The 24125-nt window shown below is 43.0% G+C and overlaps 1 protein-coding gene across 2 annotated transcripts; it reads left to right on the top strand.

Annotated features, from left to right (window-relative positions):
• The first annotated feature begins 7269 nt into the window (after nucleotides 1–7269).
• LOC144683595 (uncharacterized) lies at nucleotides 7270–13117 on the top strand. 2 transcript variants are annotated; one of them, XM_078546774.1, is made up of 4 exons: nucleotides 7323–7394; nucleotides 8399–8617; nucleotides 10315–10398; nucleotides 11202–13117. In XM_078546774.1, the coding sequence occupies exons 2-4, from the start codon at nucleotides 8598–8600 to the stop codon at nucleotides 11611–11613; spliced, it is 516 nt and encodes a 171-aa protein (XP_078402900.1). In that variant the 5' UTR covers nucleotides 7323–7394; nucleotides 8399–8597; the 3' UTR covers nucleotides 11614–13117. The 2 variants fall into 2 exon arrangements, with proteins under 2 accessions (XP_078402899.1, XP_078402900.1); XM_078546773.1 differs by lacking the exon at nucleotides 8399–8617 and having other exon boundaries at nucleotides 7270–7394.
• Nucleotides 13118–24125: the final 11008 nt, after the last annotated feature.

Below are 24125 nucleotides of genomic sequence, written 5' to 3'. Positions count from 1 at the left end.
TGGAAAGGGAGTGCTGGGAAGGGAAAGTGGGTACCAAAGAGGGGAAGGGGTAGTCTGCTCCCCTGGACCTATCTTCATCCTCCACTCCTAAGGCCTTGTCAGAAACAAGATAAGGCTGAAGCATTTGCAACAATCTTAAGCCAGAAGGGTTGAGTGGATGAGCCACTTGGCCTCCTCTGGAGGTCTCCAGCATCACGGATGCCTGTCTTTAGCCAATTCGATTCACTCCACGTGATGTCAAGAAACGGCTGAAGGCACTGGATTCTGCAAAGGATATGGGCCCTGGCAATAGTACTGAAGACTTGTGCTCCAGAAATTGCCGCACTGCTAGCCAAGCTGTTCCAATACAGCTACAACACTGGCAGCTGCCCGGCAATGTGGAAAATTGTCCTGTACACAAAAAACAGGACAAATCCAACCCAGCCAATTACCACCCCATCAGTCTACTCTCCATCATCAGTAAAGTAATGGAAAGTGTCATCAACAGTGTTATCAAGCGGCAGTATGAATTTGATAGAATGTTACTCTGCTCCTCTCTCCCAAACCTTTCAATTAGAAAGCCGGAGCAGATTGCATCTGTGGCATCTGTGTTGAGTTGAGCTGGAAGATGGAGTTAAATCACAGCTGTTTATTTTCCCAATGCACACTCTGCCAACTTTGGCCAAGTCGTTCACCCCAGCAGTTTCCTCAAAGTCAGCAAATCTGCATTGAAAAGAATAGTCTCAAAGGTAAGCGGGTTGATCTCCCAGACCAGGAAGAGGTACCCAGCAGATTGGGGTTGATTGGTAGGTGAACGGTATAACCATGAATGAGTTAATACTGTTTCCAAAACATGTGACCATAATAAACAAACAAGTCTCATGGCATCAGGTCAAACATGGGCAAGGAAATCTCTTGCTGATTCCATGTACTGCCCTCCCTCAGCTGATTATTCAATGCTCCTCTATGTTGAACACCACTTGGAGGAAGCACTAAGGGTGGCAAAGGCGCAGAATGTACTTTGGGTGGGGGACTTCAATGTCCATCACCAAGAGTGACTTGGTAGCACTAATACTGGCTGAGTCCTAAATGACATTGCTGCAAGACTGGGTCTGCGGCAGGTGGTGAGGGAGCCAACAAGATAGAAAACCATACATGACCTCATCCTCAACAACCTGCCTACCGCAGATGCATCTATCCATGGCACTATCGGTAGGAGTGACCACTGCACAGTTGTTGTGGAGACGAAGTCCCGTCTTCACATTGAGAATACCCTCCATCTATCATTGCTAAATGGGATAGAGTTCATACAGATCTAGCAATTCAAGACTGGGCATCCATGAGGCGCTGTGGGCCATCAGCAGCAGCAGAATTGGACTCAACCACATTCTGTAACCTTGTGGCCTGGCATATCCCCCACTCTACCATTACCACCAAGCCAGTGATCAACCCTGGTTCAATGAAGAGTGCAGGAGGACATGCCAGGAGCAGCACCAGGCATACCTAAAAATGAGGTGTCAATCTGGTGAAGCCACAACACAGGACTATTTGCATGCCATACAGCATAGGCAGCAAGCAAAAGACAGAGCTAAGCTATTCTACAACCAACAGAACAGATCTAAGTTCTGCAGTCCTGCCACATCCAGTTGTGAATGTTGGTAGACAATTAAACAGCTCATTGGAAGAGGAAACTCCACAAATATCCCCATCCTTAATGATGGGCGAGCCCAGCACATTAGTGCAAAAGATAAGGCTGAAGCATTTGCAACAATCTTCAGCCGGAAGTGCCGAGCGGATGATCCATCTCAGCCTCCTCCGGAGGTCCCCAGCATCACAGATAGCAGTCTACAGCCAATTCAATTCACTCTGCATGATATCAAGAAACAGTTGAAGATACTGCAATGGATATGGTCCTGACAATATTCTGGCAATAGTGCTGAAGATTTGTGCTACAGAACTTGCTACACCCCTAGCCAAGCTGTTCAAGTACAGGTACAACACTGGCATCTACCCAGCAATGCGAAATATTGACCGGGTATGTCCTGCACACAAAAAGCAGGACAAATCCAACTCGGCCAATTACCATCCCAGCAGTCTACACTCCATCATCAGTAAAGTGATGGAAGGGGTCATCAACAGTGCTATCAAGTGGCATTTGTTTAGCAATAACCTCACTGATGCTTCGTTTGGGTTCTGCCAGGGTCACTCTGCTTCTGATCTCATTACAGCCTTGGTTCAAACATGGACAAAAGAGCTGAACCAGAGGTGAGGGAAGAGTGACTGCCCTTGACATCAAGGCAGTATTTGACTGAGTGTGGCATCAAGGAGCCCTAGCAAAACTGGAGTCAATGGGAACCATGGGGAAAAATCTCAACTGGTTGGAGTCATACCTAGCACAAAGGAAGATGGTTGTGATTGTTGAAGGTCAATCATTCAATTCCAGGACATCAGGAGTTCCTCAGGGTAGTGTCCTAGGCCCAACCACCTTCAGCTGCTTGATCAATGACATTTCTTCCATTGTAAGGTCAGAAGTGGAGATGTTCGCTGATGATTGCACAATGTTCAGCACCATTTGTGACTCAGCTACTGAAGCAGTCCATGTCCAAATGCAGCAAGACCTGGACAATATTCAGGCTTGGGCTGACAAGTGGTAAGTAACATTTGTGCCACACATGTACCAGGCAATGACTATCTCCAACAAGAGAAAATCTAACCGTCACCCCATGACATTCAATGGCATTACCATCATTGAATACCCCGCTATCAACATTCTGGACTATCCATAAAAATACTGTGGCAATGAGAGTAGGTGAGAGGCTAGAAATCCTGCAACGATTAACTCACCTCCTGACTCCCCAAAGCCTGTCTGCTATCTACAAGGCACAAGTCAGGAGTGTGATGGAATACTCTCCACTCCTACAACACTCACGAAGCTTGACACTGTCCAGTACAAAGCAGCCCGCTTGATTGGCACGACATCCACAAACATTCACTCCCTCCACCACCGACACACAGTGGCAGCAGTGTGTACAATCTACAAGATGCTCTGTAGAAACTCACCAAGGGTCCTTAGACAGCACTTTCTAAACCAATGACCACTACCATCTAGAAGGACAAGGGCAGCAGATGGATGGAAACACCACCACCTGGAAGTTCCCCTCCAAGTCACTCACCATCCTGACTTGGAAATATATTGCCATTCCTTCACTGTTGCTGGGTCAAAATCCTTGAACACCCTCCCTAACAGTACTGCAGGTGTATCTACACCACATGGACTGCAGTGGTTCAAGAAGGCAGCTCACCACCACCTTCTCAATAAATGCTGGCCAAGCCAGCAACGCCCACATCCCATGAATGAATATTTTTTAAAATTACAATAATATCACTGCACCATCCACTATGAAGGCAGCCTTTACCTCTGTGGCTACAAATTAACCACCATCATTACTGTGTACTTTTGTCACAATAACCATGGACCCCATACGATCATAGATATAAAAGGTTGGGCAGAAGATATAATGTGAGGGGGAAGTTTTTTTATGCAGTGAGTGGTAATGACTTGGAGCTCACTGTCTACAAGGGTGGTGGGAGCAGAGAAGATGAATGGTTTCAAAAATAAATTGGATGGGCCCTTGAGGGAAATTAAACTTGTAGGACCTGCATTTCCACCCACCCGCTGATCGCACTCCCACGCAGCACCTGTGCCCAATCAACACAAGGCTCCACTCACTTTCGATTTGAGAAAAGAACAAAGTCACATGAGGTAAAATGTCTATATACAGTGAGCGGTTAGGATCTGGAATTCACTGTCTGAGAGTGGTGGAGGCAGATTCAATTATGCCTTTCCAAAGGGAATTGGATAAGCACCTGAAAAAATATTTGCAGAGCTGTGGGGAAATTACAGGAACTAACTAAATTGCTCTTGCTGAGAGCAGGTACAATATTAACAGGCTGAACGCCGCACCACACCCCCCTGCCCCCCCCACTCTGTGCTGTAACCACTATGATTCTATGTAAGATGCCCTTATTTGATGTACTAGAGGTTGAGAAACTCTGTCAAACTACACCCCAGAGTAAGCACAAGGAAGAAACAACATTTTTTAAACAATAGCCTGATCTAACTCTAGGGTTGTTTGGGATTTGATGGTTTGCCTGATTCACAGGATCTTAATGTGATGTCTGTTTTATCACAGAATATAAAACTGTAGCATGAAATAATCTCAGAAAATATTTGTTACAGAATATTATGATAACATTCAGTAAACTCATGCAATAGAACTGGTTAAAAGACAGAGCATTGAGGCGGAATCCTCTCAGGTTACTCCTAAAGAAAACTAAAGAAACTGAACAGTTCTCAAACGTCCCAGTCTGGCTCCATTCAGTGTTCCTAGACACTATGATAAAAACAAAAAGCTAAAAGCTACTGCGGATGCTGGAAATCCAAAACAAAAACAGAATTACCTGGAAAAACTCAGCAGGTCTGGCAGCATCGGTGGAGAAGAAATCAGTTAACGTTTTGAGTCTTCATGACCCTTCGGCAGAACTGAGTATAGTTAGGAGAAAGGTGAAATATAAGCTGGTCTAAGGTGGGGGGGGCGGGGGGAGAGAGAAGTTGAGGGTGTGGTGATTGTGGAGATAAGCAAGCAGTGATAGGAGCAGATAATCAAAAGATGTCACAGACAAAAGGATCAAAGAGGTGTTGAAGGTGGTGATATTGCCTAAGAAAAGTGCTAATTAAGAATGGAAGACAGGACACTCAAGGTACAGCTCTAGTGGGGGTGGGGTGGAAAGACTAACAAAGTTTTAGTTTTAGATTTAAAAATAATGGAAATAGGTGGGAAAAGAAGAATCTATATAAATTATTGAAAAAAAAGGGAGGGGGGAGAAACGGGGTGGGGATGGGGGGAGGGGGAGTTTAAGATCTAAAGTTGTTGAATTCAATATTCAGCCCGGAAGGCTGTAAAGTGCCTAGTCGGAAGATGAGGTGCTGTTCCTTCAGTTTGCGTTGGGCTTCACTGGAACAATGCAGCAAGCCAAGGACAGACATGTGGGCAAGAGAACAGGGTGGAGTGTTAAAATGGCAAGCGACAGGGAGGTCTGGGTCTTTCTTGCGGACAGACCGCAGGTGTTCTGCAAAGCGGTCGCCCAGTTTGCGTTTGGTCTCTCCAATGTAGAGGAGACCGCATTGGGAGCAACGAATGCAGTAGACTAAGTTAGGGGAAATGCAAGTGAAATGCTGCTTCACTTGAAAGGAGTGTTTGGGCCCTTGGACGGTGAGGAGAGAGGAAGTGAAGGGGCAGGTGTTGCATCTTCTGCGTGAGCATGGGGAGGTGCCATAGGTGGGGGTTGAGGAGTAGGGGGTGATGGAGGAGTGGACCAGGGTGTCCCGGAGGGAATGATCCCTACGGAATGCCGTCAGGGGGGGTGAAGGGAAGATGTGTTTGGTGGTGGCATCATGCTGGAGTTGGCGGAAATGGCAGAGGATGATCCTTTGAATGCGGAGGCTGGTGGGGTGATAAGCGAGGACAAGGGGGACCCTATCATGTTTCTGGGAAGGAGGAGAAGGCGTGAGGGAGGATGCGCGGGATATGGGCCGGACACGGTTGAGGGCCCTGTCAACGACCGTGGGTGGAAAACCTCGGTTAAGGAAGAAGGAGGACATGTCAGAGGAGCTGTTTTTGAAGGTAGCATCATCAGAACAGATGCGACGGAGGCGAAGGAACTGAGAGAATGGGATAGAGTCCTTAGAGGAAGCGGGGTGTGAGGAGCTGTAGTCGAGGTAGCTGTGGGAGTCGGTAGGCTTGTAATGGATATTGGTGGACAGTCTATCATCAGAAATTGAGACAGAGAGGTCAAGGAAGGGAAGAGAAGTGTCAGAGATGGACCATGTGAAAATGATGGAGGGGTGGAGATTGGAAGCAAAATTAATAAATTTTTCCAGGTCCCGACGAGAGCATGAAGCAGCACCGAAGTAATCATCGATGTACCGGAGAAAGAGTTGTGGGAGGGGGCCGGAGTAGGACTGGAACAAGGAATGTTCCACATACCCCATAAAGAGACAGGCATAGCTGGGGCCCATGCGGGTACCCATAGCCACACCTTTTATTTGGAGGAAGTGAGAGGAGTTAAAGGAGAAATTGTTCAGCGTGAGAACAAGTTCAGCCAGACGGAGGAGAGTAGTGGTGGATGTGGATTGTTGGGGCCTCTGTTCAAGGAAGAAGCTAAGGGCCCTCAGACCATCCTGGTGGGGGATGGAGGTGTAGAGGGATTGGACATCCATGGTGAAGAGGAAGCGGTTGGGGCCAGGGAACTGGAAATTGTTGATGTGACGTAAGGTGTCAGAGGAATCACGGATGTAGGTGGGAAGGGACTGGACAAGGGGAGAGAGAAGGGAGTCAAGATAACGAGAAATGAGTTCCGTGGGGCAGGAACAGGCTGACACGATCGGTCTGCCAGGACAGTTCTGTTTGTGGATTTTGGGTAGGAGGTAGAAGCGGGCCGTCCGAGGTTGGGCGACTATCAAGTTGGAAGCTGTGGGAGGAAGATCTCCAGAGGAGATGAGGTCAGTGACAGTCCTGGAAACAATGGCTTGATGTTCTGTGGTGGGGTCATGGTCCAGGGAGAGGTAGGAGGAAATGTCTGCGAGTTGACGCTCAGCCTCCGCGAGGTAGAGGTCAATGCGCCAGACAACAACAGTACCACCCTTGTCGGCGGGTTTGATGACAATGTTGGGGTTGGACCTGAGAGAACGGAGTGCAGTGAGTTGAGAGAGAGAGAGATTAGAATGGGTGAGAGGAGCAGAGAAATTGAGACGGCTAATGTCATTTCAAAAGCTATTTCTACTATCATTAGCAGAAGATATACTCTACAAGTTTTAATTAAAAAGTACTACAAAGTACCATATTTGAATGAGAATCCCTCTTAATCTATAACTGAAACACTATAATTGACACTATAGACTCCATACAGAGTGCTGTTCAGCTGCAGGAGCAGCATATAGTCTAGTAGTCTGTGTAACTGTAGATGTTTCACTATCATGACGGTGTCACTCAAAGCAGATAGGGAGGATTTCTTGGTGAACTGGAAAAGGCCACAAAAATAGGAATGACATTGATGAGTATCACAGACTGAACAAATTAACCAATAGTATGTGACTTTGCAGATCTTTTTTGCAGTCATGCAGCCGGCAGCCCACAAGTTTTTTTTTTGAGTGTGATAGCAAGCGGCAAATCGCCTCTGCACCAGTGAGCCATTCATAATTGCTGAGATTTTGGAATTTTGAAAAAAAAACCAAACCAGGACAGGAAGGGCGCTAGGACCATGCGGAATCCCAGTCCGCAAAGCAGGAATCAAAGCCTGGGCCTTTCCAGCACAACGTTCCCTGTTTGTAGAGAGAGAGATTCCGGAGGTTGCAGGTAATGGAAAAAAGGAGACAGGCAGAGAAACAGAGAGAAGGGATGAGAAATAAATGTCCATGAAATGGGGAATGATTGGAAAAGGCTGCGTGGCTAAGCAGGGCTCGAGCTGCTGATTTACCCTCAGAACTATGGAAACCAGAGAGAGAGAAGCTGTCAGTGCAAACTCCCTGAGACAGGCACGAATGAGGGGGTCGCTTAGGGCAATGGGATGGGCAGGGTATGAGGCTGGGGGAGGGGGTGATGGAGGAGTGTGGGGGAAGGGCTAAGGGGGAGAGGGAGGGGGTGTATGGGCCGGGATAGGGCAATGTGTGATGGCAGCTTTGTTATGATTTAATGGAAGGAAGGGCTTAGTGAGTTATTTCATTCTTAAAACTCTGGGGAATTTCTTACAGGAATCTGTTTATTGCTCAGAGAGAGAGAGACACTGCAGCACAAAGAGCCAACTCAAAAAAAATATCAAAATCTATCTATCTCTGTTACAAGAGACTGTGGTTCCCAAAACAAAAAAGCTTCCAGAATATTCCAGAAATGTTGAAAGCCTTGCTTTAACAAACAAAAAAATGTCCCAGCAGCAATCAAAACTTTCATTGTGAAACCTTGGATCATGCGGTGAGAGTCATATGTGTTAGCCTGAAGCTTTGGTAACTGTAAGATACTAGCCTACACTTGTTTGAGTGGAAATAAGGTGTGCAGTTGATGATTTGTGAAATATTAGCCTAGTTGTTGCATATGAAAATGTAGGAAATGTGTTCTATTCTTTAATATGACTTGTTAAATTCCTCCTCCATTTTCTCCCTCCCCCTTGATACTGGGCTAACCTGTTGAAGTACTTCCTGTAGTGATCGCGGAACCTTTGAACTGAGCGGGTGAACGTTGGCAAGCCTTTCCACTATGGAAGGATCACGTGAAACCCACACACGGGGACTTTCCAGCGAGGGTGCCTGGATAGCAGTCTGGATCGGGAGCTCTGGCTGATTTTTGTTTTTCCTTCCTCTGATAAGATGCCGAGGCTGCTCTCTGAGATTGGCTATCTCAGCACAGACTAGACATCAAATCTGAACCGCCTCTGGCAGTGTATCTGTTGACAGTGCCGACCTGAGATGGTGTGTTGGTACAGAATCTCACAGTACTGATGCCCGGTGCCAAATGCTGGTAAGATGTGGAGTTCTACCTCCTATCTGAGAAGCTACTGAGCACAAAATGTCTGCAGGTGAAACAAGGTAGGTAGAGCTTGAAAGGACAGAAGCTGAAAATCCTGGGAAAAGACGAAAATGATAATGGGTAGAAATCATGGTACAATTGAACATTGTGACTCTCATCATCCCTTTCTCACTAACTACCACATTATCCCCTGGGAGAGGCAGAGAACCACAAGAAAAAAAAATTTCTCTGTGATGAACCTTTAAAAGACACTGGTTCGGCCTCAACTAGAGTATTGTGTCCAATTCTGGACAGCACACTTCAGGAAAGATGTGAAGACATTAGGGAGATCCAGAAAAGATATTAATGTCTGTTCTCGGCAATCTCTCTCCCTCTAACTGTACTTCATAACCCTTTTGATTCTTGAACTTTTACTCTTGATCTAACCCACTCATTTGCCTTTCTGTCCATCCAGTTGATTCTGAGCACCCTCTGCCATACCCATATTTCAAAGGCTGCTCTCATCCTCTTTCTTCAGAGTCCAACTCTCACATCCATAGAGTGCCACACTCCATACCAGTGACTGTATTAGTTTTTTCAGCTTCATGCCAATGCGCGTGGACTTCCAGATGCTACTTAAGTCAGTGGTCACACCTCCTAGCTAATCTAACCTGAATTTCATTCTTGGTTGTGACTTTGATGTTTATCATCAAACCAAGCTACTAGAATTTGTCCACTGCCTCTATCTCAGTGCTTTCAGCTTTGACTTTTCAATTCCCATTTAGAGCCATAACTTTGGTATTTGCCACATTTATGTTCAGAACATAAGAGCACAAGTAATAGAAGCAGGAGTAGACCACATGGCCTATCGAGCCTGCTCCACCATTCAATATGATCATGGGTTTCAACTCCACTTTCATACCTGCTCCTCATACCCCTTGATTCCCTGAGACACCAAATATCTGCCTATCCTAGCCTTAAATGTACTCACAACCCTCAGGGGTAGAGAATTCCAAAGATTCACAGCCCTTTGAGTGAAGTAATTTCTCCTCATCTCAGTAAAAGACTCAGGTCCAAAAGACTCACTGTGTCTTTTGACTAGGCCTGTCATAGCCTCTAGCTCTTCCTTTGTTCTGACTGAGTGTGGTATTCGCTGCATACCTCCGATTCCATATGCTATGACCTCGATGTTGCAGCCACATTTCTCTGATAACTCTTCTTGCATCATCTTCATTATCTTCTGTCCCACAACAATAGGCAGCCTGGGTGACAGAATACTCCCCTGCCCAATTCCCTCTCAAACTGGAATTGGTCTGTATTACCCATCACCAACTCCGATGACTCCTAAAGCATTTCTGTATAGCTCTTGTGTTAGCCACCTAAGATGTTTGGGCACAGCACGGTCTACAAGTGTCTTCACAGAACATAATGCTGGACAGTGTCAAAAGTTTTGGCATTGTCTATCAACATAACCATTCTCCAATTCTATCATTCCTCCTAAGCTGTGGATATAGTATGCAGAAAGAAGGAACGGTACATGTAGCATTTTAGCATAGGGGCACTTCCCCTCCCCCACGCTAACTCATTCCAGCCCAGGACCCCAAAATTACAGAACTCCTCACTCCTCAGTTACGCATGTCACCTATATTGATTTTAAAGTGTGGCCTCTTAAACAGTGCTTGAGATTTTCTTTTTGTCTCCTTTCGAACCTTGGTGGTGTCCTGAATTCTTGTATAGACCTGGAAACAAATGAAATCTGTCTGTTTGTTTTATTCAGAGTTTGGAATTTCACAATGCCTCTCAGACACCTGACACTGACTTTGTGTAATCAATCAAAAGTGCTTGATCTGAAATATTGCAAGTAAGTACATATCATATTGAAGAAAGAACTTGTAGTTTTGAGGCACCTTTCACATCCTCAGGTCTTCCTGAAGAGCTTTATAACCAATGAGACACTTTTTAGAATGTAGTTACTGCTGTAATATAGAGAAACTGAGCACCCACTTTGTTCACAGCAAGGTCACAAAAACAGCTATGAAAAAACAGTATTGAAATAGATGATCAGATAATCAGTTTTTTAGTTGTGTTCGTTTAAGGAGAAATGTTTTTCTCCCTATCCTGCCATAACATCTTTTATGGCTACTTGAGAGGGCAGTTAGAGCTTCGGTTTAATGGGTCATCTGAAGGATGGACCCACTGACAGTGCAGCTCTTCCTCAACGTTGCACTAAATGGCAGCTTAGATTATGGAACGGGTTTGAACCATGACCTTCTGATTGAGATGTCAGTGTTGCCCTAAAACCAAGGCTAACACCTGATGGTCACTGGCGGGACATTCACTGTGGAAAGCATCTCGCCCATTCCTAATCCTGATACTGCCTTTCCCTAACTCCCACCACATAGCTAATTTTGCTCTTTGCACCATTCCAAACATACTGAGGCCAACTCCAGTGTCCCAGTTGTTCACAACTGAGGTAGCTAACTCAGTAGGAACCAGGGATTGACCCTGGTACCTTCATGGTTAGATGGCTCAGTAATATGCTGGGTAGTGTATTTAATCACTTGAATCATGAGATGGCATGGGGTGACCAGACAACATCTATTAAACTATTAGGGTCAGCAACAATGCGTCAATTCTTAAGAAGTATTTTTATTCTCTTTCCAGTTTATATATGAAGGAAGGTGCACCAGAAAATCCATTAATAAAACTACAGGACTTGCCTTGTGGAAAAGATGCAACATTGGAGTTCTCCAATTCCCCAAATCCCAACCTTGGCATCACCGGGATCTTGACTTACCACTATGGGACAACAGAGTCTGGCTTTGCCATTTCTTTCCTAGTTCCTGTCTATCATCAGGACATTCCTGAAATCCCCGTCTTCTGTTTGCGATTCCTGCCTACCCTCCAGAAGCCAGATATTAACTCTGAGTTTTTCAAGCATCCAAATGCTGACCTTTACTCAGATATGATCCGGCATCCGACCTATTCTGCCAGTGGGAACGGCCTCCATGTTACTGGCGGCTCGATGACACCCATTCCTGACAGCAGACTCACAGTGACAATCACCGATGACTAATATGCTAGACTTTGCTCATGAAGTTCCAGTACCCTCTGGTCCAAATAGTTGGATCATTTAAAGATCATACCTTACTCCAGCTGTATGTTGCTTGGGGCTGCTACTTGTTGTCAAATCCAGCACTGGTAGGATAAAGATGGGGCAGGTGAGGGATTAAGCCTTGAGTTTGATTTTTTTTTTGCTTTGTTTTGCTGCTGATGAGATTAATTGACAACATGAATTAATTCACTTTACCATACACAGATTAAGTGGGTGAAATGCATTTTTTAAAAAAAATGTAGACGGCTGGTGTCCTGTTTACATTTGAACAGTGGCCCAAAAAGCAGACTGTTTGAAACAGATTGCCTATATGGAGAGGAGCTGTAAGTGTGATCTTTGTCTTCCTTACAGTGTTCTTTTTGTTTGGCTTTTTAGTGTGGAACTTCACTACCAATGTCAACTTTGGGGCCACATGGTTTACGTCCTTCCCACCCATTTCCCACCCCAAATTCCTGTCAATCATGGATTCATAATCCCAGAGTCGATAGTCAGTGATACAAGCAGATCTGGAGTAGAATGCTGAACTGCTCCTCTGCCATGAGGGAATTAGGGAATAAAACCTTAAGATACTCATGAATGATTTAAGATTTTTAAAATATCCATTTTGGGTTTGCTTTACTCATTCTCCCTTTTGGGGGGGGAGGATATGATTGAGTTGCCGTGTTGATAATTACATTCACCAAAACTCATAAATGTTTTTGCTCAGTTTACAATGATTGAGTTCTTTCAGATGAAGAATGAGCAAATAATAATGCTCTTTAATTGACTTAAGGCATTTGGGTGCGGGTTTATTTTGAGGGAGGATGTGACCTTTAGCCTGTGGAATATGATGCCAACCTCCTTTATCTCCTTGGGATGAGAGGGTAACCTGTGGAGTTCACAACTCAAGGACTCCCTTATGACTTTAATGAGGCATATTAGTTGGAAGGCTGATTCTCCCCCTCCTGCCTTGGGGGAGTTCTGAAACATCCAAACACTTTTTATAGACATGGCTGCAGCTGAAAGTGAAACCCAAGTCCAAAGCAGACCCTGCCAGGGCAGACTGAGACGCTGTACTCACCTTGAATCAGGAACCTTTGAAAATTCTGGGAAACGTAATCTTCCTATACATGACAATCACACGATGAGGCATAATCAACAATGTGATCTTTAATGAGCTGTTGAAAATAGTAATTTGCACAAGATAGAATTTTAATTAACATTCCAGTGTGGAGATGTATAGTTTCCGATTTCCAGGACAAGCTGAGGAGGTAGTGAGATGGCTTCTGTTCCGAGGTTTGGTTTGACTTGATTTGCTGTCGATAAAAATTAATTGCATATTTTAAATAATATCCTTAATTAATAACACATTAATACCACTGGAGCATGACATATATGTATAATAGGGAAAATTAATTTTTATTTAAAAACATTTGTGTCTGTATCACATTGGAAACATTTCTAGATAAACTGCTCCAAAATTGGATTGCCTTAGTCCTGATGCTGACTGAGATTTTTCTGATAGAAAAAATGGATTCTGTTAAACAGAGGAAAGTTGTGATTGGTCTTGACACCTTTGCACTAAATTACTTAAGACGCTATAATCCTTTTGCAGTGCTGCTTTATGTGTGTGTGTATATTTTAATATATATAATAATCAAATTAATGTGGAATGCACTTGAAATTCCAGCTGCTTAGAAGTAAGTCATGAACTCTCATTTATTCCAATGATTCATGCATCATAATGTCCAAAAATGAAGCTATACAACACTAGGGTGAAGTAATGGTAGGTACAGATCTGCTGTTACTAGTTGTGATCATTGTGGGAGCAATTTTAAGGTGAAGTGGATGGGCTACAGTGTTAAGGAGTTGGTTTTAGCGTGACTTATTTCTTCCCCCCCTCCCCCCTCAAAGTCTAGTGGCACATATGTACTAAACTAAGCTGCCTGACAATGCTCCCTGATGTTAAGTGGCAGACTTACACAAGGATTTTGAGGTACAAAGAGGGCTACCGGCACCCGCAAAGCCAGACCCTATCAAGGGCCTGCACCTTCAGGAGAGAAGAGGAGGGGAGATTGAATATGGGAGTGAATGAAATGGTTTGAATTCTGCACTTGGATCCATTTTGTACTTCTATAGATTTCACTTTATGAAACATTCACTCCTTTTTTGATTCTGGATTCGAGATCAGATTTTGAGAAACAACTGACCTAAGCGTTTTTATTTGATTTGCGATTGTGAGTTGATTTGTAACAGAGGATGTGCAGACCAGATGCAGTCGTTTGATAAAGGTTTTATGGTGCCTTTTTCTGCCTAATGCACATAGAAACGAAGAGAATGATGCCCGAGAACATCCAATGCTGCTGAAAAGCCAATTACACATTCTAAAGCAATGCGTTTTTTACTTTGATCCTATTCCCAAATTCACCAAATTGAATTCAGAAATGAAAGCTGAGGAACTGCATCAAGGTGTTTTCCTGAATGCTATATGTCTGTTTCCTTTGCTCTGACAGTTTGTGAATTCTCACTTCCTACAGCGTGTCTGATACACTAATGTTACAGAAAAAACCTTTATTATTGCAAAATAGCATGTGACAGACATCCTGCCCTTCAGCTGCTCCTGTTCATCCTGTCCTCCCTGCTGAATTTTCCTTTTTTCTTATTTCAATTTACTTGACTAGTTTTATTGTTTGTGTTTAATCTGTTCTATCTTTTAAAAAGCTTTTACCTTCATAGCTTTGGTTTGCTGTTCCCATATTGATGTGGGGCTGTGGGGGTAGCAGTGAGATCAGAGTGACTTGTCTTTTTATTTGACCTTAAGGCCAGTTTTTTTAGTCAATCTAAAAGCCTCATTACTTAGCTGGGAGTAGATGGGTCAGCTTTTACAAATCAAACCAGCGAAGGGTTAGATTAAACCCGTGTTTCAGAGAGCCCGGCAACCAGTTCAGGCTTGTTATAGTTACGTAATAACTAGGAACAGGAGTAGACCATTCGGTCCCTCGAGCCTGCTGCGCCATTCAATAAGATTATGGCTGTTCTGCTTGTGTTTCAAATTCCACATTCCCATCTACCCTCGATAACCTTTGATTCCCTTGCCTAACGAATCTATCTACCTCTGTCTTAAAAATATTCAATGACCCCGCCTCCACCACCTTCCAAGGCAGAGAGTTCCAAAGTTGCACAGCCCTCTGAGAGAAAAAATTTCTCCTCATCTCTATCCTAAAAGGGTGACCCCTAATTTTAAAACAGTGCCCCCTAGTTCTGGACTCAAGAGGAAACATCCTTTTGACATCCACCTTGTCAAGGCCGTTCAGGATCTTATATACTTCAATCAAATCACCCTTCACACTTCTGAGCTCCCGTGGAAACAAGCCGAGTCTGTCCAACCTTTATTCACAAGACAACCCACTCATTCCAGATATCAATCTAGTAAATCTCCTCTGAACTGCCTCCAATGCATTTACATCCTTCCTTAAATAAGGAAATCAAAACTGCACACACTATTTGAGGTGCAGTCTCACCAATGCCCTGTATAACTAAAGCATAACATCCTTTTATGTTCAATTCTTTTCGTAATAAAGGATAGCATTCCATTAGCCTTCTTAATTACTTGCTGTACCTGCATACTGTTATGGCACAGCTGATGGTAAATGCTGAGCTGCTGAAATCCCAAAGGGAAACTTGAAAACAAATGCCACAACTGTTTTGTAATTTGTATATATTTTGAGATGCGTGCCTTGAATTCAGTAGTAATAAGACACCGAGCCTTATAGGTTTCTTACAAATCTAAATTAAACCTTTATTAATAGAAGAAATGATTTTAAGTACACACATAGATCTACAAATTACCACTATGATAACTTCTAAATCACTTAGTTAATCTAACCTCTAGTTACACTAAGGCAACAGTAAGATGCACAGATTTTAAAAGACCTAGGCAAAGTAACACACAATACCCTGAACAATCCAATTAGTGAGTTTTCTTAACTTCAGATCTTTGTAGACAATAGCTTGAGGCATAGATGCTGGAGGCTTTTCCACACTTGTTTTAGATCTTAGAATTCCTGCCTTTACACACAGCTTCTCTCCTTTATACATATTTTCCCCTTGCAAATTCCCATTGTTTCACTATGTCTTTGGACTTTTACCCCTCTAATCATAAAAATCTATCATAGTACCAATTTTACCAGTAATCTTTTCAAAAAATAAACACAGTTTCTTAACCTCTTCTGGCTAGGTATAATATTTCACTCCCTCTTTTGAATTCAATCTAGTCTGGTTTATTTAAAAATGCAAATGTTCCCTTTACTCCTATGTTTACTTACTTAACATTTCAAACCTAGCTTATCTTCTGTTACATCAAAACCTTCAGACCAGCTGCCTTTAATTCAATTAAGTCACTCTGACACATAGATACAGGCCCCACTATTGCCCTACTTTACAATAAATTCCAATAACCTTGTGAAAATTATTATATCTTCCTGACAATACTAACTTTTTGTGACTCATACTAGAACACCTAGATCCCTCTGCACCTCAGAATTATGCAGCTGTTCTCCATTTAAGTAATACTCTGCTTTTCTGTCCTTCCTGCCAAAGTGAACAACTTCACATTTTCCCACATTAAACTCCATTTGCCAGATCTTTGCCCACTCACTCAACCTATCTATATCCATCTGCAACCTCCTCATGTCCTCTTCACAACATACTTTCCTACCTATCTTTGTGTCATCTTCAATTTAGCTACCATGTCTTCACTCCCCTCATCTAAGTCGATGTAAATTGTAAAATATTGAGGCCCTAGCACAGACCCCTGTGGGACTCTGCTCGCCACATCTTGCCAATCAGTAAAAGACCCATTTATGTATACACTGTTTTCTGCCAGCCAGCCAATCTTCTATACATGCTAATATGTTACCTCCTACCCCATGCACTTTTATTTTCCACAATAAGCTTTGATGTGGCACCTTATCAAATGCTTCTGGAAATCCAAGTACAATATGTTTAAAGTTCCCCATTATCCACTGCACATGTTACTCCTTCAAAATACTCCAATAAATTGGTTAAACATGATTTTCCTTTCACAGTACCATGCTGACTCTTCCTGATTACCTTGACCTCTCCTAAGTGCCCAGCTATAACCTCCTTAATGATCAATTCTAACAACTTCCGCACTACAGACATCAAGCTAACTGGTCTATAGTTTCCTGTTTTCTGCCTCCCTCCCTTCTTGAATAGAGGGGTTATATTTGCTACTCCAGTCTGAAAGAACCTTTCCAGAATCTAGCGAAATTTGGAAAATTAACAATATGGAGGTGTCCTCTCGCCAAATGTTTCAAAATTTAAATTAAAAAGTGCATCTTGAAGGGACTGTTGCTTGTGCATGACCTATTTTGTTCCCTGTGTAGCACATTCCAATTGCACCATGCACCCGCACATCCTATAAGGAACATCTTTGTCAGCCATCGCTCAGTAGGGAGCCCTCTTACCTCTGAGATGGAAGGTTGCAGGTTCAAGACCCACTTAGGTGACTTGAGCAAGTAAACCAAGCTGAAATCCAGCCTGAAAATGTACTGCACTGCTGGAAATGATGCCTTTTGGATAAGACATTAAACTGAGACCCCCTCACATGAACAGAGAAAATCCCATGGCATTATTCTGAAAAAGAAAAAGGGCTCAAAAGGATCAATTCTGCCAAACTGTGGCATCTCGAATGAGTAATCTTCCTTTCTTTTTAATTATCTTAGATACTCACAATTGCTGGGTGAGGGACAGCACTGGATCGGATTTATCCTTGCAGCCAGTTTGTTATAGAGTTGATTTTCCAGGCAACTTTTCTTGGTGTAAATATTGAACTTTATTTACACACAGTAGCAACTAACTCTATAACTAAAAACTCCCTCCTAGAGGTTCCCTGTGCTGCTAATTGATTAGTTTACACAGATTGTGTGATCTAACAACACAAGATTATTATTAAAGCTACAGTCCTATGTTTATCAAAACTATAATTACTACAATGCCTCTTGAATACACTATATATAAATGGCAGTTTTTGTTGGCATTGTTGGTAGAAGCACCACAACTTATCTCATTATCATGGTCTAGACAATCAGCCAGGCTCCCTGCTTCTGATTACTATCGAGTAACATCTGTTGCAAGCAGAGACTGAGGATAGCAGCGATGACAAGCTTGTGCTTGGCTGTGACACTCTCAATTAGCCTGTTGATTGCTTCAAAGCTTGTGCATGAAGAATGGTACCTTTGCAAGGTCTAGCTGGTACCTGCTGAACAGTGAAAATTAGTGTATCATTGTATATTAGGGAGAACTGGATAGAATCGGAGGTGCAGTCAAGAATTCACCGATTTTATAACATTCAGTTCCTGCAAAACTCTCCATATACAGTGGCTGCTCAAGTGCTGTCACAGACTCCATGAAGCAAGACAAGAGCAACAGCCAATGCACAAGCTTCTAAGTCTGGTGCAGGTACTCACTCCAGTAGAGGTGTCAGCTGTGGCTCAGTTCATAGCACCTTCGCCTTTGAATCAGAAGGTTGTGGGTTCATGTTCCACACCTGGAAACCAAGAACTGTGAATGTACTCGAAAGAATTACATGCGATCTGTTGATAACTCGAAAGAGTTACTCACTCCAGTAATAGGCTGTTGAGTTTTAGGTCTCAAAGGATAGAGCTTGTTGGCTTGAATTAGCACCATCTGACAAAAACTGAAAATCTTGGGAGATAGGTGACGTTTTATTCCCCATCCCTAACCAACCTGAGAGCACTGAGGCACAACCATGTCACGTGGGGTGGAGAGATGTGTAGGCTAGGCCTAGTAGAAGCGGCAAGTTCCCTTCCCTAATGGATAATTTTGACCCAGGTGGTATTTTACAACAATGTGGCAGCATTTATGGTTATTTCCTGATGTCTAGCCCACAAATTATTGAATGTAAAAGGAAGATAGAACTTTAATGCCTTTCATAACCTCAGGATGTTTTAAAGTACTTTACAGGCCAGGAAATAAATTTTGAATTGTAGTCACTGTCGTAATGTTGGAAACACGGCTATCAAGTTTACGCACAGCCAGCTCCTACAAGCAGCAATAAAATAAATGGCCTGATAATGTGTTCTTAGGCATTGCATGCAGGATATGGATGTAGGATAAATATTGGTCAGAAGACTAGGGAGAAGAGGCATTGTAGTAATTATAGTTTTGATAAACATAGGACTGTAGCTTTAATAATAATCTTGTGTTGTTAGATCACACAATCTGTGTAAACTAATCAATTAGCAGCACAGGGAACCTCTAGGAGGGAGTTTTTAGTTATAGAGTTAGTTGCTACTGTGTGTAAATAAAGTTCAATATTTACACCAAGAAAAGTTGCCTGGAAAATCAACTCTATAACAAACTGGCTGCAAGGATAAATCCGATCCAGTGCTGTCCCTCACCCAGCAATTGTGAGTATCTAAGATAATTAAAAAGAAAGGAAGATTACTCATTCGAGATGCCACAGTTTGGCAGAATTGATCCTTTTGAGCCAGCCACAGACGACTGGCCTCAATATATAGAAAAATCTTGAGTTCTACTTTCAAGCCAATGAAATCACAGGGGAGGAAAAGAGAGCGATTCTCCTGAATATTTATGGGAGCAAAACCTACAGTTTAATTCAAAGCTTGATGGCCCCCAGTGTCCCTGATTCGAGGACCTTCAGTCAATTAGTAGACCTCGTTAAGCGACATTTCCAACCCAAGCCCTCAGTCACAATGCAGAGGTTCAGGTTCAATTCGTGGAATAGAGCTCAGGGGTTGGGGGGGGGAGACCATTACTACCTACATGACGGAATTAAAACAACTAATGGGATATTGTGAAGTCAGAGAAACCCTGAATGACAAGCTCAGGAATCATTTGGTCTGTGGGGTGCAAGAGGATGCTATTCAGTGAAAATTGTTGGCTGAAGTGGATCTTGATTTTAAGAAAGTGTTAGAAATAGCACTTGTGATGGAAAGCGCTATAAGGGATTCCCAAGCGATTCAATGTGCGCAAAATGGTACCGTTTTCCTAGTCGGGCGGGAACGGTCAGCCAAAAATGGCGCAAAAAGCCGGGACTCCACCACGAAGTGAGAAACAGACTGTCCAGATCTGTGGGGACTATAAACGAATGGTCAACAAAGCAGCCAACTTGGACAGGTACCCTATTCCCAAGATTGAAGACCTCTATGCCAAACTAGCAGGAGTGACAATGCATACAAAGCTTGATATGAGTCACGCATATCAGCAACTGGAACTTGATGATGCCTCCTAAGAATTTGTGACCATAAACACCCACAAAGGGTTAAATCAATACACACACCTACCCTTCGATGTTTCTTCGGCCTGTGCCATTTTTCAGAAGATGGAGAGCCTACTACAAGGACTACCTCAAGTTGTGGTCTATCTGAATGATGTGCTAATAACTGGATTCACGGAAACAGAACACTTGGCTAATGTAGAGGAAGTCCTGAAATTATTTTTAGCAGCAGGAGTGCGCCTAAAGAAAGAAAAATGCACTTTTCAGGCAAATGAAATCATTTATTTGAGCCACCGGGTAGATGCCCAAGTGTTCCTGTTGAAGAGAAGGTTAAAGCAATCAGAGTGGTACCTGCACCTAAGAACGTTTCTAAGCTTAAATTACTTTTAGGGATGGTAAATTATTATGGCTGATTTCGACAAAATTTATCAATGGTTCTAGCCCCTCTACATTCACTGCTAAAGAAAAACCAGCATTGGGTTTGGAAGTTACCCCAAGAAGAAGCTTTCATGAAAGTAAAACAGCTCTTGCACTCTTCAAATTTGTTAATGCACTCCGACCCGACAAAGGAATTGGTGCTAACCTGCAATGTGTCTTCCTGTGGATTGGGAGCAGTGCTATCACACAAGATGGCTGACGGTACAGAGCTGTAGATAGGCTATGTATCCAGGACACTTACCACAGCTGAAAAAGAATATTCTCAGATCAAAAGGAAGGTCTGTCGATTATTTTTGGTGTAAAAAAAAAATTCCACAAATATGTGAATGAATTCAATCATATCAGACCACAAAACACTTTTGGGTCTGTTTAGCGAGGAAAAGGCCATAGTTTCTGCATGAATTCAAAGATGGGCCCTAATTTTAGCGTCATATGAATACACCTTTGTGCATAGATCAGGGATTCATATAGCCAATGCCAATGCCCTAAGTCACCTTCCTCTGCAAGAGAGCAATGACCTTGTCCCATTTTCCCAAGAGCTCATAACTGTGATGAATTTCCTGGATTCCTCACTGGTCTGTGCCAGGCAGATAAGAAACTGGATGAATTGTGATCCAGTCCCGTCTCGAGTAAGAGACCAAGTATTACATGGATGGTCCCAGGAACCAGCCTCTGATGAATTGAAGCTATTTTTCAACCGAAGACACGAAATGAGCAGTCAAGATTAGGTATTCTATTGTGGTGTGCATGAGTCACAAGGAAGGGAACCACTCTTAGTAGAGTTACACAGTGTCCACCCGGGAATCTCAAGTGAAGATGATAGTGTGAAGCTATCTTTGGTGGCTGGGGATGGACGCCGATATTGAGAAGGTTGTTAAACACTGTGTGCAATGCCAACAGCTACAGAAGTTGCTGGTGACAACCCCATTACACCCATAGGTGAGATTGCACATCGATTACGTCGGTCCTTTTCTTGGAACCATGTTTCTACTGATTATACATGCTCATTCCAAGTGTTTAGACGTTTATGAGGTTAAGTCACCAACGTCAGGCGCTACTATGGAAAAACTATGACAAAGCTTTTCTATCCATGGATTGCCAGAAGTAATCGTCTCAGATAATGGTATTGTGTTTACTAGCGCTGAATTTCAAAGATTTGTCAGCCTAAATGGTCTCAACCATGTGAAGACTGCACCATACCATCCATCATCTAACGGACTGGTGGAAAGAGCAGTACAAACTGTGGGAATGAAAAAGTTAACAGGTGAATCGTTGGAAACTAAACTTGGTCGTTTCCTATTTCACTACAGAACAACCCCTCCCCCGCCCGCCCCAACACTACGACAAATGCAACACCTGCAGAGTTACTGATGAGGCGCTGTCTTCGAACAAGACTAAGCCTGATACTTCCCAATCTGGGGGGAAGGTGAAGAAAAGTCAAGGGAACCAAAAAGTGACTCATGATTTGCATAGTTGTGAGCAATAATTTACTGTTGGAGAAGCAGTATGTGTAAGGGATTTCGGTGGAGGACCGAAGTGGTTACCTGCTAAAGTAAGCTCTGTGACCAGACCATTGTCGTACCATGTGGAAATGGAGGGCCGGATCACCTGTAAGCATGTGGATCATTTAAGAAAAGAGAGAGACCCCAACAAAATGATGTTCCACCTGTAACCATTGCTGAACCTGTGGTTCCTGTTAAAGCTGCTCAACCAATGATAGACATGCCCGATGTCTCTGTTGGAGTGGACGATACTGAACTGCCTTTGCCTAATGAGCTACCTAATGTTAATGCGGTTCCTGAAAATGTGGTTCCTGCCAAAGAAATGAAAGTCGTGGAGCTACGCCGTTCCACACGGATCAGGGAACCACCTGAAAGACTGAACTTGTAATTTCATGACCTGTGTCAACATTGTAATGTCATGAGATAAATATCCTTGTAAATACAAAATGTACAGAAAAGTTAAAGTGGGAGGAATGTAGTAATTATAGTTTTGATAATGCAGGACTGTAGCTTTAAGAATAATCCTGTGATGTAAGATCACATGATACCAATCAGTTAGAAGTGCGGGTATCCACAGGAGTGAGTTTTGCTTTAGTTATAGAGTTAGATGCACACATGTAGCTGCTGCCCTCTTGTAAATTAAGCGCAATGTTTCCACCAAGAAAAGTTGCCTGGAAAATCAATTCAAAGCAGGCTTTTTTAAAAAAAGCTTGATCGCTAAACAAAAAAAGGAGATATTAAGCAGGGTGGTCAAAAGTTTGTCAATGAGGTCAGTTTTAAAGAGGGTCTTGAAGGAGGCGGCATGCACAGAGGTTTAGGAAACGATTACTTAGCATGGATTAAATGCACGACTAGCGATGGTGCAGATCATAGAGTTGTTACAGCACAGAAGGATGCCATTCGGCTCACTGAGCCCATGCCAGCTCTCTAGAGCAATCTAATCAGTCTTATTTCCCTAATTTTATTACCGTTGCCTTGTAAGTTTATTTCCAAGTGCCCATCCAATTTCCTTCTGAACTCATTCATAGTCACCATTCCACCACCCTTATAGGCAGAGTGTTCCAGGTCATTACCATTTGCTGCATAAAAAAGTTCTTCCTCATATACCCTTGCATCTCTTGCCCAAAACATTAAATCTATGTCCCCTGCTCCTTCTGCCATCAGCTAGTGGGAACAGTTTTTTTGTCTACCATATCTAAACCTGTCATAATCTTGTACACCTCTCTAAAATCTCCACTCAATCCCCTTTGCTCCAAGGAGAATAACCCCAGCTTCTCCAATCTAACCTTTAGTTAAAATCCCTCATCCCTGGAACAATTCTGCTAAATCTTCTGTACACCCTCTCAAGGACCTTTACGTCCTTTCTAAAGTATGGTCGTATGGTTACCACAATACTTTTTTTGTCGCTTAACCAGAGCTTTATACAGGTTCAGGATAACTTTCCTGCTTTCGCACTCAATACCACTATTTATGAAACCCAACATCCCATACGCTTTGCTATCTGCTCTCTCGATATGTCCTGCCACTTCAAAGATCTATGCACATGAATCCCCAGGCCCCCCTGTCCATCTACACTCTTAGAATTGTGCCATTTAGCCGATATTGCCTCTCCCTATTCCTTCTGTCAAAATGCATTACCTCACACTTCTCTCCATTAAATTCCACCTGCCACTTGTGTGCCTATTCTGCTAGCCTATCTACGTCCTGTTACAGTCGATTAGTATCATCCTGACTGTTAGTCACACCTTCAAGTTTGGTATCATCAGCAAATTCTGAAATTTTACTCTATTCCAATATGCAAGTCATTTTTTTTACATATAACTTTGGGAACACCAATATCTACCAGCCCCTAGTCTGAAAAGCAACCATTTACCATGACTCACTATTTTCAGTCCATAAGCCAGCTTTTTTTATCCAAGCTGACACTGACCCTCATTCCATGAGTCTCAATGTTGTTAGCCAGTCTTTTATGTGGTACTTTGTCAAAGACTTTCTTAAAATCCATATTGACAACATCTACTGCATTCCCTTCATCAGACTTCTGTTATATCACCAAAGAATTCAATTAGATTAGGCGGGGCTGCCTGTTTCCAGAGTCAGAGGAAAGGAGAGTTTGATGGAGGGCTGTTGGGCTGCAGAAGGTCCTGGAGATAGGGAGGGGTGAGGCCATGAAAGGATTTAAAGGGGGGGTTGAGAATTTTAAAATGGTGCTATATATATATATATATATATATCATATAACATACATATCAGGAAAGGATTGACAGGCT

Source organism: Cetorhinus maximus, chromosome 8, assembly GCF_964194155.1.
Source record: "Cetorhinus maximus chromosome 8, sCetMax3.hap1.1, whole genome shotgun sequence".
NCBI lineage: Eukaryota > Metazoa > Chordata > Chondrichthyes > Lamniformes > Cetorhinidae > Cetorhinus > Cetorhinus maximus.
Note: the sequence above shows the minus strand (reverse complement) of the source record. Positions and strands in the feature narration are given on the sequence as shown.